Here is a 19,002-nt window from a genome sequence, read left to right as displayed (position 1 = left end):
TCACAGTCTATTAAAGACACAGGTTTGCTGCAGCGAATATTGTTTTTTGGTAACATTCCAAACTCGAATGGTGCCATCATTGCCACTTGTAGCCAAAAGCCCTTTTTTATTGCACCACACACATGTCATTACCTAGAAAAATTGAAAGTCGTGATACTTGAACAAGTTTTAATACAGTTTTGTCACATGCAAAAGTTCTAACAGCTATTCCTCTGGTTGTCTTCTCATTCTTGATCTGATACTAAGCATGCTACATCAGCCTAGCATACAGGGAATAGAGTTAAATAACTACCAGGCAAACCATGGTAAATGCTTTGTCTGTGCATGTGTGAATGTGTGCATGTGTTTGTGTGTATATGCGCGTCTGCCACTGAGAAACAAAGAGACCTGAGGTTGGGGGAAAGAAAAAGCAACATGAAGAGCTAAACTTCAGCTCTTACAGAAGTCTACTCCATCTTAGTTGAGGTGATTAACACACTTCACATTTAAAATACATACTCTGTTCTGATGAGCCTCCAACTTGATGAAGGAGCATTTTCTGAGATCTCCTCCCATATCAGCGAGCGTTTGTGGAGTAGTTTGGTTGTCACGGTCGTGTGCAGCAAGAGTGCGCACAAGTTGTTGAGCAGCCCATTGCCTATGCTGTGAGGACAGCCTGGAGGACAGGCAGCAGGCTGCCAGGGCATTGGCCAGCTCCAGAGGGCCTACAGCAGAAGGATCATAGGAAGGATGGGCATACAATTGGGCAATAAAACCTGCTTAAACAAAACAATGAAATGATGCCCAGGTGAGAGCTGGTGGTGGTAAACAAAAATGGGTTAACCCATATCTTTTAAGAATTAGCAACTTTTCAAGTAATCATGTCACTAATATATGCACACAACATACAAAGCATTTATCTCATATCATATTCTACAACAGACATAATTCATTGCAAAAGCACATTTCATTATACATCAAACAACAGTCTTTGCTTCAAGGACATAGCAATCTAGGAACACAGCAGAAATCACTTCTAGGCCAGGGCAGAGGTAGCATGCCCTTAACAGTAACATTTTAGCTTTTCTTCAAAAGTGCTCTAACATTCAATCAGGAGGTCAGACTCTAACGATTCTAAAAGTCCATCTATCTAAACCAAATTGTCCCAATGGAGAGAAGGGGAGACAGAGTGATTAACTAAGGGTTAATTAAAGGGTTATCATCTTAAGACAAAAGCAGTATTGTCTTTATCCAAATTTTATTAAGGAATCTACCAAGATTCTTATCTATGACAACTCAAACTATAATCTGTAACTAAATTTAATAAATGTCTAAATACTTATCTCCATTTAAAAAGTAGTCATGTACTTCCTTTATGTTTTAAACTTAAAGAACTTATATTTTATTTATTATACATAATAACCTCAAAACACACTTTAAAAAAATGAAATCAAGTTGATCAGAAGACAATGTATTTAAATAGGATGAGACTCACCTTTCTTTTCAACTTCTGACTTATCATAGTTAGGTCTCAGTTTGGCCCCTTTATCTGCCAGTAATGCCACAAGGGCCTGAGTTACAACAAAGTTTGGGGAGGTGACAAGCTTATTCTCTTCTGCAATTCCTCGAAGAAAGCTGGGTAGAAACTTCCGCTGAATTGGATCATCAACAGTGGTGAGATTTACACCTGTTGCAGCAGAAATCAAGTTCTGAAATGGCAATTGAAACAAATGGGTTTAATTACTATACATAATTTTGAAACAAAAACCTTTGAAAGCTCAAGACTCCGCAGGAAATCTGCTTCTCCTGTTGCACTGGAACTAACTTACCTGTGTACACAATTGCACCAGCAGTTTTGCAGCACTAGGCGCATTTGATGCCAGACATCCCACAGCGGTGCTCAGATAGGCCAGGCAAGAGATAGGCTTGTTGGTCTTGCTATGCCCACCTCGTGAACGTTCTGAGGTGCTTGCCATGGAAGAAGGGCTGGTGGAGAGGCCAGCTCTCCCTGCTGCAGCCAAGCACATTAATCGCACCAGCGTTCTAATATCTGTTAGCCCCAGAGACTCGAGACCAGCAGCCAAGCTACAACTGGAACCACTGCCAGGAAAGAAACACATTTCAGATGCATAAATAAAATGGATTTCTTAAGGGATCATCTGGAGTCTGCTGCATACTATCCATTGATCAACCAACAGAATAAAATGCAAATTGCATTACCACTGGCCAGACATATTCTAAGAATTAACAAAAATGCTATGCAAGCTGGAAATTACACACCTGAAAAATAAGTGAATTACCAAAGTATAACATATAGGAATATTCACAAACCATGAATTTTGACAAATTGAATTCATGTTATCACCCCAGAAGGGGTGGGGAAATAACATGGTTAAGGTCCATGCAAAATTATCAACTTAGATATTTGCCTGCTATATGTATCGAATTTTGAGTCCTGTCTGAGTTTCCCTTGGCAGGGTCAGACCCTAAGATTTTACAGGTCTTAGTTCATAGGCCAGATGGTTTTTTATCTAATCTAGATAAAGAAACAGAACACTGCCAGCACCTCTGAAGTTGCCCTTGGACTCGGCTCAGTCGTGAGGCCCTCAAAATGTCACCATTGCTTGACTGACAGTGCAATAAACTAGCTTTCCCTGTTGTAAACAGCACACAAATAGAATAATAAAGCATGTATGGTTAGTGTCTGGCTTCTTTGGCTCAACATTATCTTTTTAAGATTCGTCCAGGGCCCGATGTGGTAGCCTAGTGACTAAAGTCCTTGCCTTGCATGTGTCGGGATGCCATATGGACGCTGGTTTGTGTCTTGACTGCTCTACTTCCCATCTAGTTCCCTGTTTGTGGCCTGGGAAAGCAGTTGAGGATGGCCCAAAGCCTTGGGACCCTGCACCTGTGTTGGAGACCCAGAAGAAGCTCCTGAGTCCTGACATTGGATCAGCTCATCTCTGGCCGCTGCAACCATTTGGGGAGTGAACAGTGGATGAAAGATCTTTCTGTCTGTCTCTCCTCCTCTCTGTATATCTGCCTTTCCAATAACACTAAAAATAAATCTTAAAAAAAAGATTCATCCAAGTTGTTGCATTATAGAAGTTCAATCATTGTCACTGACAGATAAAATACCATGATCCATTCACTCAATGTGAAAGACAATCAAGTAGCTAGGAACAGTATGCAGTTATTATGCATGAATGCTCTCATACACATCTTTCGGTGTCCCTATGTGTGAGTGTCCAGAAGTGGACTTCGGGGTCAAAGAGCTCATGCTTGGCTTCAGCTGGTACAGCTGACCAGCCTTCCAAATAAGCAGTTTAATTTCTCTCTCATAGCAGTGTAAAGACTGAAGTTTCACATCTTACGCTTCCCCTCTAGTCTTTCACAGCTCAGCCACGCTACTGGATATACAGTAATATCTCATTGGGTTCATTTCTCTGAGGAATAATGAGGTTAAAAAAGTATTTCATGTTTATTAGCTATTTGGAAATTTTCTTTTTTTTTTTTTTTAAAGATTTATTTATTTTATTACAAAGTCAGATATACAGAGAGGAGGAGAGACAGAGAGGAAGATCTTCCATCCGATGATTCACTCCCCAAGTGAGCCGCAACGGCTGGTGTGCGCCGATCCGAAGCCGGGAACCTGGAACCTCTTCCGGGTCTCCCACGCGGGTGCAGGGTCCCAATGCATTGGGCCGTCCTCGACTGCTTTCCCAGGCCACAAGCAGGGAGCTGGATGGGAAGTGGAGCTGCCGGGATTAAAACCGGCGCCCATATGGGATCCCGGGGCGTTGAAGGCGAGGACTTTAGCCGCTAGGCCACGGCGCCGGGCCCGGAAATTTTCTTTTATGCTGTACCCTTTTGTGATACTCAGTGTGCTTTGTCCATTTTTTCTTTTTTGAATTGTCATTTTCTTACTGATGAATGGGAATTCTTCGCATTCTCTGTTGTTGGTTTTATGCACCGCTAATATCTTCTATTCTATAGTGTGTTTTACTTTCTTAACAGCTTTTACTAAGCAAACTTTTCTGTTTCAATATATGTGACTTGCTTAAAATCAAGAATAAATTCTTGTTGTTATCTTCCAGAAAATTTATTGATTTAATTCCTTAAATTTAGTTTTAAGAGTCACTTTGGAATTATTTGTTTTAATACAGTATAAGGCTGGAGCAAGATTTTTTATCCTATTTAGATAAATCATCCAATGCTTATTAAAAATGACATCTTTTCTCCATTGTTCTTCAGAGTAAACCATGATTACAAACTAAGTCAAAACTCAAGAGTGCATAAGTATATGAGTGTGTGTATATATATATAGGTATTTAGCAATGTACCTACACATAACTCTTCTCCACCATATGTCCTGGAGCCAATACTTGGTAGTCTTATTTAAATCTTGGGTTCTTACCTTAGGGCTTTCCTGCTTTCATTAATTTGCCATTAAATACTCCTCCTTAACTGGAGACCTTTTAGATGGTATTAATTCTCCTTTCTTTTCTTCCCACTTTATTATTATTATTATTTTTTAGCCATTTGAAATGGGAAACTAAGGCTGTTGGTCTAACTTGGTGCTAGGTAAAAATTGGCCAACAGCCCTAGAAAAGAAACGCAGCTTTTTCCCACCAAAAAAGGGAAAGTATTTAACTAATTGGTCGAACATGTTACATCTCTCATTTAACAATATAAATTTGAGCTTCTAAAATTCTATTTCACTGTCTCACATAATACCAGATTCCAATCTTATTATATGTGCTAGAATCCAATTTAGCCTTATTTGACCAAAAGTAACACTTACCTGACTGAGAGAAGTGACAGTGCTCTCATGACCATGGTTCTGGCCAGAAGGACCTGAGCCGCAGCAGTCACCCTCCTTAGAGCCACCACCCTGTCATGAGGGTTTGCTAGGGCAGCTGCCTGCTCTCCCAGTGTTATTCTCCCAGAGGAGCTCTTTTCAACAGAGCCATGGCAACCTGAAAAAATATGATTTTACTTAGTTCTCAACAAGGTAACACATAAGTATCTAGACTATTAAAAAATTCTATCTACATAGGTTATAGGATTCAAGAAAACAGAGAAAACCAATGGGTTTTGCTCATTTGTAATTTGGTTATACAAAAAAATGTCTCCAAGAGGGCCCAGAGTGGTACCCTAGTGGCTAAAGTCCTTGCCTTGCATGTGCTGGGAAACCATATGAGCCCAATACGTACCCTGGCTGCTCCACTTACCTTCCAGCTCCCAGCTTATAGACTGGGAAAGCAGTAGAGGACAGCCCAAATCTTTGGGACCCTGCACCTGGCTGGGAAACCTGGAAGAAGCTTCTGGCTTCTTTGGATCAGCTCAGCTGTGGCCACTGCGGCCACTTGGGGAGTGAACCAGTAGATGGAAGATCTTTCTCTGTAAATCTTCCTTTCCAAAACAGACAAAAAAATGTCTCAGGAAAATCTTAGCTATTTCAAAAAGTTCTGACTTCATTCTTTTTTTATTTTAAAGATTTCTTTATTTTTATTGGAAAGGCAGATATACAGAGAGAAGGAGAGAGAGAGAGAGAGAGAGATCTTCTATTCGCCAGTTCAATCTCCAAGCAGGGAGCTGGAAGGGAAGTGGAGCAGCCTGGATCCTAACTGGTGCCTATATGGAATCCTGGCAATGCAAGGCAAGGACTTTGGCCACTAGGTTACCATACCGGACCCACTGACTTCATTATTTCTAACTTAATTGTGTAACTATATGAGTTATTTCTTTTTTTTTTTTTTAATTTTTCTTTTTTTTTTTAAGGTTTTATTATTATTGGAAAGCCGGATATACAGAGAGGAGGAGAGACAGAGAGGAAGATCTTCCATCCGATGTTTCACTCCCCAAGTGAGCCGCAACGGGCCGGTGCTGCGCCAGTCCGAAGCCGGGAACCAGGAACCTCTTCCAGGTCTCCCACGCGGGTGCAGGGTCCCAAAGCTTTGGGCCGTCCTCGACTGCTTTCCCAGGCCACAAGCAGGGAGCTGGATGGGAAGTGGAGCTGCCGGGATTAGAACCGGCGCCCATATGGGATCCCGGGGCTTTCAAGGCGAGGACCCCAGCCGCTAGGCCACGCCGCCGGGCCCATGAGTTATTTCTTATTAAATATATTTCTTTCATTTTGATAATTTATCACTTCTGCTTAAATTAATATACATAAATACAGAAAAGCTATATAGCTTTTAAATATGCATTAAGTTCACATAAAAAACTGAATCACCAACTCTGCTTCAAATCTTTATTAATATTCCAGCAAAAATTTGCCACAAAAATTCCACAAAAATTCTTAGTTATAGGATTCTCTTATAAACTACTTAAGTTTTAATCATATTTATATAACTTTTTTCTTACTTCGTTTTATAAGACAAAAAAATTAAAACAACACATTGTATTTTCAAGATATTAAAACTCATGAGAGAGACTTGATTGGATAAGACCTTGTTGAACTGTTATTATTTACCTTGCTATCATTATTATTAACTTATCTCCAAAACTAATATAGACTATAAAACTCATACCAATCAGCATTTCAGTTTACCTATCTGCATCAGTGTCTCCTCCATACTGTTCGTGGCTGTGACCATCGCAACTGATGCTCCCAGGGGGTCACTGTCCGGGAACTGAACTGGCTCTGGTACGATACGCCGATCATTCAAACCAAGTGGCCCAGCAAGCAATTCAAATTCTTCTTCACCTGTTAGCTTGTCATCTTCATCAACATCCAACATGTCCCAGTCTTCTGAAATTTAAGCAAAATAAATGTATGGTACGTGACTGTAAGTGGCATGACATTGATGACAATGATTACTAGGAGATACATCCCAAAGTCCAGGGCCACAAAATGAATCATGGCACCACCTCCTGGGGATCTAACCAGACTGCACTCTTGAGGCACAGTGAAATCAGGGGAAAGGGCAGTGTTGTCACATTCAGTGAAAGTAAAGCCCACATTACAGGCTGTAAGGGGAGTTTCTAACAGCAAAATTGGATTGCCCTGGGGCATGAGTTCCTTCCAGCAAATGAGTGCTTCAGAAAAACTGCTGGTCATCACCATTGCTACTGTTATTATTACTTGTTTTTCACAATTAGGGTAGAACTTAAAAATACATTAATCCTTTCCTTACTCAAATTTATAGATGCCTGGGGCTGGCGCAATAATGTAGTGGTTAAAGTTCTCGCCTTGCACACGCCAGGATCCCATATGGGCGCCGGTTCTAATCCCAGCAGCTCCACTTCCCATCTAGCTCCCTGCTTGTGGCCTGGGAAAGCAGTCGAGGACGGTCCAAAGCCTTGGGACCCTGCACCCACATGGGAGACCTGGAAGAGTTCCTGGCTCCTGGTTTCGGATTGGCTCAGCTTCAGCTGTTGCGACCGCGCGGGGAGTGAACCATTGGACGGAAGATCTTCCTCTCTGTCTCTCCTCCTCTCTGTATATCTGTCTTTCCAATAAAAATAAGTAAATCTTTAAAAAAATTTTTTAAATTTATAGATGCCAAGCAAAAATTAATATTCTGCTATTCAGTTAGTATTTGCACTCAGGTCTTTTCCCTCTGACTTTCAAACTAGGGATGTTGGTATCAGACTACCTAGTTTTTTAGAGAAAGTTTAAGTGAACATATAAGTACAAACACACATACAATAAAAGTAAATTTTAGTAAAAGATGTTAGGCAAAGGATATGCATATATGTATATGTACAGATATAAAATGCATGTAAAATAAAGAAGCTCTCAAAACAAAACAAACAACTACCTTCATACACACTGTCCTGTTTGCCAATTAGATCTGGAGCTTGTCCCTTGTACCTGCACCAAACATGAAGAACATTGTTTTTTTATATAAAACTGTTAGTACTCAAAAAAGCAAATTAAGTCATTAGAATATTTTAAGAGGTCATTAATAAAGCAGCACAAAATTAAAAATGTGTTCCATGATATGTACTAATACAATAAAAACTGCATGGACATCTGTCCTACTGATGAAGACACCACTTCTAACATCCATATCATCCCAAATCAAAGTGCCTGGGTTGGAGTCCTGGCTCCACTCTTGACTGCAGCCTTCTGCTCATCCACACTCAGGGAGGCAATGGGTAATGGCTCAGGCACTTAGGTCCTTGCTATGCCTGTGGGAGATTCAAGCTAAGGCTTCACCTGGCCCAGCCCTAGCTACTCTCTGGAGAGTAGCATGTGGAGAGTGAACCAGCAGATAGGAGATATCCCTTTGCCTTTTAAATCAACATATGAAACATATGAAAATGAAAACAAAAAAAAAAAAACCCACCCGCTGCTATACAGATACACACATGCTTATAAATGATCATTTTACCAAACTACTGGGGAGACTTCTGGATCACGAACACCTCTTGTAATCAAATACTATTCCATAAAGACTGACAGCCTCTTGCAATTTAAGGCAAGGGTCCCACCACAGTTTGTCGACAAATCAAAGCTTAACAGTCAAACTCTAGTGACAGATCTGCTGTCATGCCACTATGCCTAGACTCCCAGAGATGCTGACAACCTCCCAGTCTTGCTAGGAACATGAATTCCTCTACCATCCTTTCTGTCCCCAATTCAGCCAACACAGAATTTAAAAGAAGGACAAAAGTAACTAACTCCTCCTATGAAAAAAAAAATGACAGTTCCCATGTCCTAAATATCAAGACATCTTATTAAGAGGTCCTGAATACATAAGTTCAAGGTACCTTTCAGAACTTGTGGTCTTAGATTTGGTCTTGAGGGCCAGGTACTTCTCCCTGCAGCTGCCACATAACAGGTAGTATGGATTTCCACTCCCACATTCACCGCCAAACCAGCCATCCACATAGGAGCCGTTGCTGCGATAGCCCTGGCGGTTTGCACTACGTCCACAGCCTGGGTGGTTTCTCTTCATGTGCTGATTGAAGCTGACGACACTGCATTCGCACAGTTCACACACCACCACTTCTTCCCTGTCTTCAGATTCACAAACATGCTGCACAAAATGATTTCACATCAAATTATTACAACCAATTCAACATAAAATTAAGAAGAGGTAAAAAGGTCATCTATGACATTAAATTATCTACTTGGTTTGCATATATGAGAGTGTTTTTACCATGCTCAGAAATGCTACCTAAAAAACTTTTCCAAATCAGAAATCAGATCACACAATCTGAAAGTATTCTTTACCTTTCTTCTCTATAACTAATCACTTAACCAACAAAAAATAAACATAAGCCTTATCTCAAAAATGATTTTTAAAAACAACTCTCTAGTGAAAATTACTTTTCATTTAGCCATAGGCAAATATCTATTTTCTGAATTTCTACAAAAATCATTAGGATTCATTTATCTTATTTACTTAACACACTAGCCTCTCTTTCTAATAGGACTCACATCTATGCACTTTTAGTTCTTCCACTACAAAAATGTAACGCTAAACAAGGCATACACACTAACCCACCATGTTCCCTGTTCCTGGATGGAGGCAGATACTAGATCTAGGTTCCTAGAATGAGGCATCACAGTGATTAAATGGAACCTATGAAGGAGAAGAGCATGCATTCAGATAGCAATGTGAGCATAAGCAGCTATATTACATAACTCAGCAGCATTTACTGGGACCTGAGGCCTATTTCATTATCTATCTTTGACATCAGAATCAAATCTCACTATAATGTGATGCTACTTGTCTAGTCTGGGGAGAGAAGCAATAAAATCGCACCAGAAAGCAATGAGGCTTTTTCTTCATAATTTGTAGATGTCAAAGTCACCTTAAGCATTAAATCCCCAAACCTCAGGATGAGAGGTAAGACTTTTAGAATGCTTCAACTCTAGGCATGGCTGCTGTTAGTAAGCTATATGAACAGGAGGGCAGGAAAATAAGTCAGAGCAGCCCCCGCTGCAATCACACACACCCAGGTAGGCCAATCCAGTACCTCTGGGATCCACATTCCCAGAATATCATTGTCACTGGTCAGGTCTTGTCCAAACATAGCTTCCATTGCTTCATCATCAAGATCAATTTCCAACTCCTCATCTAAATTAAAGTCATACAACGCCCCTGGGTCTTGCTGCAAAGATATTCCTTCTCTCCGACTTTGATTCCTGTGGGCCTGCACAGAGCGGTATAACCCCGCTCAGAACAAAACAAAAAAGGCATTTTATTTGCATGAATAAAATAATTCTGAATATTTCACCACTTAACTGTCATAGGTGAGAACCTATCCCAGCTGCTTAAATTTCAAATTGTACATAAAATGAGGATAACAGTAGCACCCATGCACCACTGGCTTGTTGATAGTTTTTTAAATAGGATAATCCATGTACAATAGTTTATAACACTAGTTATATAGAAAACGCTAAATAGGGATTGGCTATTACTAGTCTTCAGTTTAAACAATTCAGTCCCTTTTCATTATATGGGGAAGATATATCCTGTATTGTCAAAGAATACCAGTCTCAATTTCTCAGTATCTCTTTCACTGGTTATATAAAATTAATGAATCACATGCTATAATACTTCAATGATTAATTTCTGTTTAGACAAATCACATATCCCAATTATTGGCTTAGAAAATACACTCCCAGGTCCAACACGATGGCCTAGTAACTAAATCCTCGCCTTGCAACCACCAGAATCTCATATGGGAACCAGTTCATGTCCCCACTCTTTCACTTCCATTAGCTCCCTGCTTGTGGCCTGGGAAAGCAGTAGAGGATGGCCCAAATCCTTGGGACCCTGCACCCATGTGGGAGACCCAGAAGGTGCTCCTGGGTCCTGCCTTCGGATTGGCTCAGCTCTGGCTATTGTGGCCACTAGGAGAGTGAAACAGCAGATGGAAGATCTTTCTCTCTGTTTCTCCTTCTCTCTGTAAATCTACCTTTCCAAAAAAAAAAAAAAATAAATCCTTTAAAAAATATGATTCCTAGAATCTAGACTTGACATGTCCAGGACATAATCCAAAAATTCACCAATGCAATAAAAAATTCACTAATGTAATCAAGGAGATTCTGTGTGTGTGTTAAAGCTTTTCCTAGCAGTGAAGCCCTAAGTTCCAGAGTACATCAGAATAATCAGGAATTATTTAGGGAGTGGCAGTGGTGCCCAGTACCTTTTCAGTTCCTTCTTACTACTGTGCTATGTATTAAATATGAGCTTATTAAACTATAATTGATTCAGGGCAGAGGATCATTTAGAAAGTTTCTTAGAAGCTTTAAGTGGCAGTATAACCTTCTGTATCAAGGGGGAATTTTAAAATAAATCCATAACTATATGCAGTGATTCCAATGAAGTAAAATTATGTGAATGTGTGGAAATACAAACTGCCCTGGTAGTATGAAGGGACTAAATACTCAGGATCAATAGTCACATTTTCTTTAATGTAGTCTTTATATTAGGTTTTAAAATAAGATCTCTCACCAAGAGAAGGATGTGAAACATAATTACCTGCTCTTGCTAGCAATGTGCGAGCGGCTAAATCAAACTTGTGCCTTCGCGTTACTGCTGAGCGACCTCTAGCTGGTGGGCCACTTCCAGAAGCTGCATTCTCTGTATGATCCAGATTATCAGGGCTACAAGAGTAAGTTTGAAAGCACTAGCTTTAGAAACTATCACCAAAAAGCTTGCTTATCGTACTGTTTTTTTTCTTCAAATATCACTGATAAAAAAAATATTTATTATAAAACTATTAAACAATTTTGGCCCCTTATAAGCTCCTAAATTATAGAAATGACATATCATAAACCCTAAACAATAGCTTCTTCCATTCGATATTTAATTCTAGCAGAAATGAAATGATTTTTAACAGATGTTCAAGTGAGATAAAATATGACCTTGACCAAGTCTTCAATAATTAAAATACTTATATTTTAAATGACTACAAATCCTTGCCTAGGAGAAATAGATATTTCATGAGAAGTTATGAAAACTATTCACTGAGCCTGTTACAAAAGTATATATGTTAGATAAAATACTACATGGTAACTATATGACTTCATGGTTAAAATGAAAAAGGATAAACCTTTTCTTATACCTATGTTTTTCAACTTTACACACAGGGTTTAAAAAAACATTTAAGAAGGGAAATACATGGATTTCTAAAGGCATAACACATGGAACAGAAATACATAAAGTAGAATTTCACCTTTCACCAAAGCCCTCCTCCATTTCTGCAGCATCAGCTGAAGGTATGTCTCCTGGTGACTGCAAATAACATGGGTCATTTGACTTCCCACTGCTGCCCAGAACTGCTGCTCCATGCCTGGAGTCAGCTGTGCTGCCTGGCTGGGGCTCTTCCTCATCCTCATGCCCAGGGTGCTCTATCATCCACATGGCAAGGACAGTGATATTCTGGGCATCAGCTTCTCCCCGAGCACCTGTGCAAGGCAGAAAGCGTGTGATATTAAATGTCGGCAAAACAATTAGTTATCTCTCCTGATCACTATGAGAGTTCTTCTTTTGTCCCTATAATTAAATCTGGCATTAAAATTCTATCAAGCTTTGCCATCTCTTAGAAAATATATAATCTTTAGTGTGATAGGACTTCTCATACTCACATATAATGATACATTAAAACTCACCCTACCTGTAGCTTCCATGGCTTTGGCAATCTGCCGGAGCGAAAATCCCATTTCGAGCAGGGGGACTGCAATTGCTGGAGGAGGAGGAGAAGTTGAAAGTCGGCTGCTCGGATCTGACAAGGCTGAGGCAACAGAAAGACAAGGGCATAAATATTACAATATACCATGAAGAAAAGTGCTCTCACAGTACCCTTAATTTACTGATGTCATTTACAAGTAACAACATTTTACCCCATTGAGAATATGCTAATTGTATAAATGTGATGAATTTTTTTTACCATATTAGAATTCTTCGCAAGATAACCCTGCTAGTAATATAGAAAAAACCTCATGAAAAATTATTTAAAATTTTTAGTTTTGAAATAACTTACTACTTACTTCCTAACTTACAGTAATTTGCAAGAATAATCAAAGAGCCCTTTTCCCCCTAGATTACTGGAATGCAGTAGACATGCTACTTCATCTCTCCCAAATTTATTAGTTTATAGCTCCTACAAATAAGAACTTTCTCTTGCACAACCACAATATAATCAATAATATTAGGAAATTAACAATTGTCATTTAATTTGGAACCCATCCTCGTTTTATCAAATGCCCCAATAATGTTCTTTACAGCAAAAGATGCAGTCTAGGAACATCTTTCACCTTAATTGTCAAGTTTCTTCAGTCAAAATTATATAACACTTATTTTATAAGATACTTCCCAATTTGAAGTTTTCTGATGTTTCCTTGGTGTGAGATGAAGGATATGTTTTTCTGGCAGGAATACTACAGTGATTTTCTGAGATTTGCCAGCTTTCCTCATTGTGAAGTTATTATTATCCCCAACCCCAAACCACCTTTATAACTAATAATTAATAAAAGTGTCTGTGTGGAGGCACTATAAGAAAATGAAAATACAGAATTTCTCAATAAATGTTTACTAACATTCATTTATAAATTGGTAGAATTATGATGGTCACAAAAGACAGTTTACTGATAGTATCATTTCTTTCTAAGTTGGCATTTCATTCTATGGTAACGTATCTCCTTTCACCATCAGTATGGACATACAGATTCTTACTGAGTTAATGGGCTATTATCTGTTACTACGACTACCATTATTTATTCTCAAACCTTAGATTGCTGACTAGACACCTCCTCTATCTAGTTGAGGCATGAATCCATCATTATCCGAGCACCTTATTAGACTCTAGTACAAGTTATTTCAAGCTCATTTCACACTCATCTCTGAAATCAGTAACCTCTACCAGCATGTCTGGGTTCTTTTTAATAGAGAATGGCATTCAGGAGACAGCGCTGAGGTACTAGTGTGTCTGTTGCTATTGAAGAATGACTACTCCCAGGCCTTCTCAGTAAAAAGTGTCACTAGGTAGCGTCTTTACCCTGGTGGGCTCTGATATCTGGTCCTGACCATTTTCTCATCCGACTCAGACTCCAACACACTTAAGCCAGGTTACTCTCCTCCACACCAGGAACTCAGTCCACTCCAATCTGGCTTGACGTCCACCTTCCAAATGCTACTGGCATGAACGCCTACCTAGGTAGGCTCCTTCTAATTGTGAAACAAGGCAAAGAAGGAGGGAAGAACACTAGACCTCTCATTTCTGCTTTTAAAAACTGCCATAGCAACAGCACTCGTGATATAAGTGGTGGACCTCTGCTTCTGGCATGAGGAAATAAAAGAAATCATCCAACTTTCAGAAAAAAGACAATGTATCACCTATTTTAACAATAGTTATCAGATGTTAGACAACAAGCAGTGTAGGAAAGGAATCCCTGAATGAGGGAAACATAAAGGGTGAGTCATATCCTGGTTTCAATCTACTGCTACAGAATAAGAACGATGAATCCAAACTAAACTCAGTGGCCTTTATGAGCTGAGGAGACAAAACTGAGAACTCAGGGAGAGGTGAGAGTAGCTAGAATTCACAGGGTGGAATTCCAGAAAAGAGAATACTCGATAGGAAGGTGAGAGCTGCCCAGAAGAGCTCTATAAATGTGCAAGGGCTTCCCTTCTTCCTCCATGTCTTCAGCTGATACCACCAATATCCAAGGCTAGGTTCTGAGAAAACTCAGAAGGAGCTGGCACTGGGGTGGGAAGATTTACAGTGAATCAGAGTAAAAACCCTATAATGCATCAGATGCTGACAGGTACTCATAGTGGACAAAAATTACCCTACATTAAAGGTTAATCCAGTTCCACTTAACAAAGCTTAAAAGCATGGATTGAAAAGATTAAACTGTTTCCAAGTAAAAATACTGCTGTATCCCAGAACAAATTAAAGTGTGGGGGTGTGTAGGTGTGTGTATGTATATGTGGGTGTGTATACACATACACACACACACACATATATTTTAAAAATACATAGGCCAGGCAAGAGAAGATGGAATGCATGGAATGCTTCTCATCATCTGAACCACCTTCAGACACACCAAGCAGTCAAGCACTGTGTTCAAGCTGCAGTGCGTCACTGAGGGCATTCACAACCAGCTGCTAGCAAGTAGAAACTGTATAAGGATGATGAGCTCTAACAGCACAGCCCCAGGCCCTGGCCACAGTAGGGTAGACCACCAAGCAGATGATACTTTGTGGCCTCCAGAACTGCCAGATATCAAAAAGCAGTGGCAATGAACAAGCCAGGCAGCACGGACTCCCACAGAAATTCCAGGAATACATTCCTTACAGTAAAAGAGTTATGGGTGTCAAGAAGAAACAAAATATTCCATCAAGGTAAATTTCACAGTATCTGGTATACAATAACAAATTACCAAGGATACAAAAAACCAAAAATGAAGAGAAAACACAATTAACAGAAAAAGAGATGAGACAGATGATACAGTGAAGAAAGATAATAAACAGGTATTATAAATAGTTGATACTCATTATTCATAGATTCTATGTTTGTAAATTTGTCTACTAAATAAAATTTATTTATAATCCTAAAAATCAATACATATGTGCATTTAAAAAAAAATTCTCTGAAATGCAGAGTTAGAGAGAAAGAAAGAGAGAACCTCCCATCCACTGATTCACTCCCCAAAAGGCTGCAATGGCTTGAGCTATGTCAATCAAAAGCCAGGAGCCAAGAACCTCCTCTGGGTCTCCAACATGGGTGGCAAGAGTCCTAACACTTAGACCATCTTCCTCTGATTTCCCAAGAGCATTCTTAGCAGGGAGCTGGACTGGAAAAGGAGCAGTTGAGATCTGAACTGTGTCCACATAGGATGCTTGCTTAACCTGCTATACCATGGCATAAACCTTCCACTTACATGCTTTTGTGGTAATTTTTATAGATGTGTAAGGTAGTAAAAAATTTGAGTCTCTCAAGAAAAAAGTTTCCCAGCCAAGGTCAAACAAGGTAATGCTCTGTCTCATCTCAGGTTTTATACTTTAAACAAGTACCCATTTCACAGTCTACTTGGGGTATTTACTGCATTTATGTGCTTTATGTTGGTAACTTTGCTGTTTAAAATGTCCCCCAAGTACAGTGCTAACGTACTGCTTAGTGTTTACAAGCACAAGAAAGCTACAATAATGTCTTATGGAGAAAACACAGGTCAAGCATGAATCATTATAATGTTATAGCTATAAGTTACACATTATAAAATATTAAATGCATACTAAGTATTGTATCTTTAAACAGAAAGATACTCAAAACAGGAATATATACATATAGTATTAGTTGACAAAAACGTGATTAGACACTCACAGGAACTTGACGTTTTATTTCCCCTGAAAGCAACAGTCTAGCATTTTCTATTTCCATGTCCAGAGTTCCTACTTAGAACAAAACTGTTGCTAATAATGGTAATCAACTATTATTCCACATATTCAGTACAATGCAGGAAAAACAAAGCATGTTAAAAAGGCAAAAAAGGAGGAAAGAAAAAAAACACTCAAACTTCTGGAGATGAAAACAACAGTCTCTGAATGGAAAATTGACTGGATAAAATTAATAGCAGATAAGCTAGAGGGAAAAAAACTACTGAATAAAAAATACAGTAATAAAAAGTAAGCAAAATGAGTAACAGTTCATTATGGGGCTTTTCATATATATATGTGTATATACATACATAAAACAGCTAAATGCATGACAACATAAAGCATGAAAGCTGAGCAAAGAGACATAAAGGCATACTAGTGTAAGATTTTTTTTCACTATATGAAGTATTACAATATAATTTGAAGGTAGACTGTCATAACTCAAGATGTATACCATAAATGCAAAAGTAAGCTCCAAATTATAAAATAGAGATAATAAGCCAATAAAAGTGATAATACAGATAAATAAGGAATACTCACTTAATAAAAACAAAGTAGAAATGGGAAGAAAGGGCCTGATGCAATAGCACAGTAGTTAAAGTCCTCACCTTGAACGCGCCAGGATCCCATATGGGTGCCGGTTCTAATGCTGGAGGCCCCGCTTCCCATCCAGCTCCCTGCCTGTGGCCTGGGAAAGCAGTTGAGGACGGCCCAAGGCTTTGGGACTCTGCACCCACATGGGAGACCTGGAAGAAGCTCAAAGCTCCTGGCTTTAGATCGGTTCACGTCTGGCCATTGCAGCCATTTGGGGAGTGAACCAGCACATGGAGGATCTTTCTGTCTCTCCTCTTTGCAAAAATCTGCCTCTCCAATAAAAAATAAATCTCAAAAAAAAAAAAAAAAAGGCAAAGAAATCAGACATAATTAAGCAAGACTCAACTATAGGCTGCCTTTATAAAACTTTAAACATAAACAACACCAATGGGTTAAAGGTAAAATAATGGGAAAAAACACAATTTTTTAAGAATACTTAAAAAAATAAAAAGGAATGGCAAAAATATTATAAAAGAAATCAGATTTCACAGCAAAGAATATTATCATTGACAGAGTCATTTCCAGATAATAAGGAAGTCAATTCATTAAAGACGTAAGAATCATAAATGCTTGTAACAGAGCTTTAAAATATATTAAACCAAACTGAGAAAGTAAAGAGTAAATGATAATTCCACAATTATCCTCTGAAATTTCACTATCTTTTATCAATAATTGGTAAGACAATTAGACAATAATTGATAGGACTGAAATAGTACTATTAACCAACTTGTCTATGAATAATTTGTAGGACACGCCATCCAACAATAGTGTATTTCTTTCCAAGAATACATGGAATATTTACCAAAAGAAACCACACATTGAACTGGAAGTTTCTGTGAACTTGAAAGAACTCAAATTCTACAAACTAGCTTTTATGATGGCAACAGAAGTAGAAATCAGTAACAAAATGATACGTAGAAAAACCTCAAATATTGAAAATTAACAATACCCTTCCAAATAAGTCATAGGCTAATGAAAGTAACAAAGGCAAATTAGAATTCTCAAAGGAAAATGCAAACACAGCATCTCATGTGGGTTATATAAAAATGTATACAAGGAAATTTATACAGTAAGAATGCTTATGTTATGAATGAAGAAAAAGCTAATGCAACTGATGTATACATTATTTCTTCTAAATAGCCATCATTCATTCTATAGCCTCAAAGTGGAGCAGATAGCTCAGTTTGATGGGGCAGTTTCCCATCATAAAAATCTCTGCTTCACCTTCCCTGATGAGAAGAGAGGGGCCCATGTAATAAAGTCCCAAACACATGAAATGTCAAGAGGTTTGGGTATAATAGTGCATGAGAGCACACGCACCTGTGCGGTTAGCTGGCCTTGCTGACTGCGAATCAGGAGAAGTTAAACTTTGCCTCCTTCCTACTTCATCCGAAGGAGAGGTTGGTAAGGATGATATTGGAGGAGTCTGTGCACGACGTGTGGGGAGTACCGTGGTAGTTGGGTAACTAGAGAACATTTGCCTTTAAGAAAATAATAGTGGTTAGTATAAACATCCAATGAGGCAATGTATGTATATGTATGTGTATATATATGTATATATATATATATATATCTCACAATCTTTTTACAGAAAAATACACAACTTGGATGGTCGTACAAATTAGCTATGATTCAATGTGTGAGAAGAGTGAAAGACTGTTCAGTTTAAAAAATCATATAGTAATTTCGCCACAAAAGTAATAAAGCAATATCATCTACTTGTTGAACAAAATGTCTACAATGCAGCAGGTGGGGGGGGGGACACAGAAGTTAACAAAAATAGATGAAAAATGCCTTCTTCATGGAGTTGTTCTACTACAATACTAAGATAAAACTTGCATTTTGATATATAAAGTTAGATACTAAGGAAGACTTTTAAAGATAAGTAATAGAAACTTTTACTTGCTAGCCATGAAACTAACCACAAAGATTTAATGCAATATTTTATAGGCAACTTATGGAAGGAAAAAAATTTGATTGTTCAGTCACCCAGCACAACTGAGAAATACAACATGGGGAATACGCTAATTGCACAGAGGGGAATAGGCATAAAGGAGGCAGGCCCTCTCAAGTTAAGCAG

At 38.8% G+C, this 19,002-nt stretch overlaps 1 protein-coding gene across 12 annotated transcripts in view; it reads right to left on the bottom strand.

Annotated features, from left to right (window-relative positions):
• The window catches only part of HERC1 (HECT and RLD domain containing E3 ubiquitin protein ligase family member 1), a 206,775-nt gene that overhangs the window by 40,243 nt on the left and 147,530 nt on the right, over positions 1-19,002 (bottom strand). For 7 of the 12 annotated variants that reach the window (XM_058665701.1, XM_058665708.1, XM_058665705.1 and 4 more), the window contains 13 exons: positions 18,243-18,403; positions 12,568-12,684; positions 12,127-12,358; positions 11,430-11,554; positions 9,898-10,118; positions 8,704-8,972; positions 7,749-7,801; positions 6,536-6,736; positions 4,784-4,958; positions 1,809-2,079; positions 1,475-1,688; positions 499-755; positions 5-132 (listed from right to left, as the gene is read on the bottom strand). In XM_058665701.1, coding sequence (XP_058521684.1) covers positions 5-132; positions 499-755; positions 1,475-1,688; positions 1,809-2,079; positions 4,784-4,958; positions 6,536-6,736; positions 7,749-7,801; positions 8,704-8,972; positions 9,898-10,118; positions 11,430-11,554; positions 12,127-12,358; positions 12,568-12,684; positions 18,243-18,403 — 2,424 coding nt within the window. The remainder of the gene's footprint in view (positions 1-4; positions 133-498; positions 756-1,474; positions 1,689-1,808; positions 2,080-4,783; positions 4,959-6,535; positions 6,737-7,748; positions 7,802-8,703; positions 8,973-9,897; positions 10,119-11,429; positions 11,555-12,126; positions 12,359-12,567; positions 12,685-18,242; positions 18,404-19,002) is intronic. The other 5 variants (XM_058665710.1, XM_058665711.1, XM_058665712.1 and 2 more) reach the window with 3 other exon arrangements.

Source organism: Ochotona princeps, chromosome 6 (assembly GCF_030435755.1).
Source record: "Ochotona princeps isolate mOchPri1 chromosome 6, mOchPri1.hap1, whole genome shotgun sequence".
Classification (NCBI taxonomy): Eukaryota; Metazoa; Chordata; class Mammalia; order Lagomorpha; family Ochotonidae; genus Ochotona; species Ochotona princeps.
The sequence above is the reverse complement of the archived record's forward strand: the minus strand, read 5'-3'. Positions and strand labels throughout refer to the sequence as shown.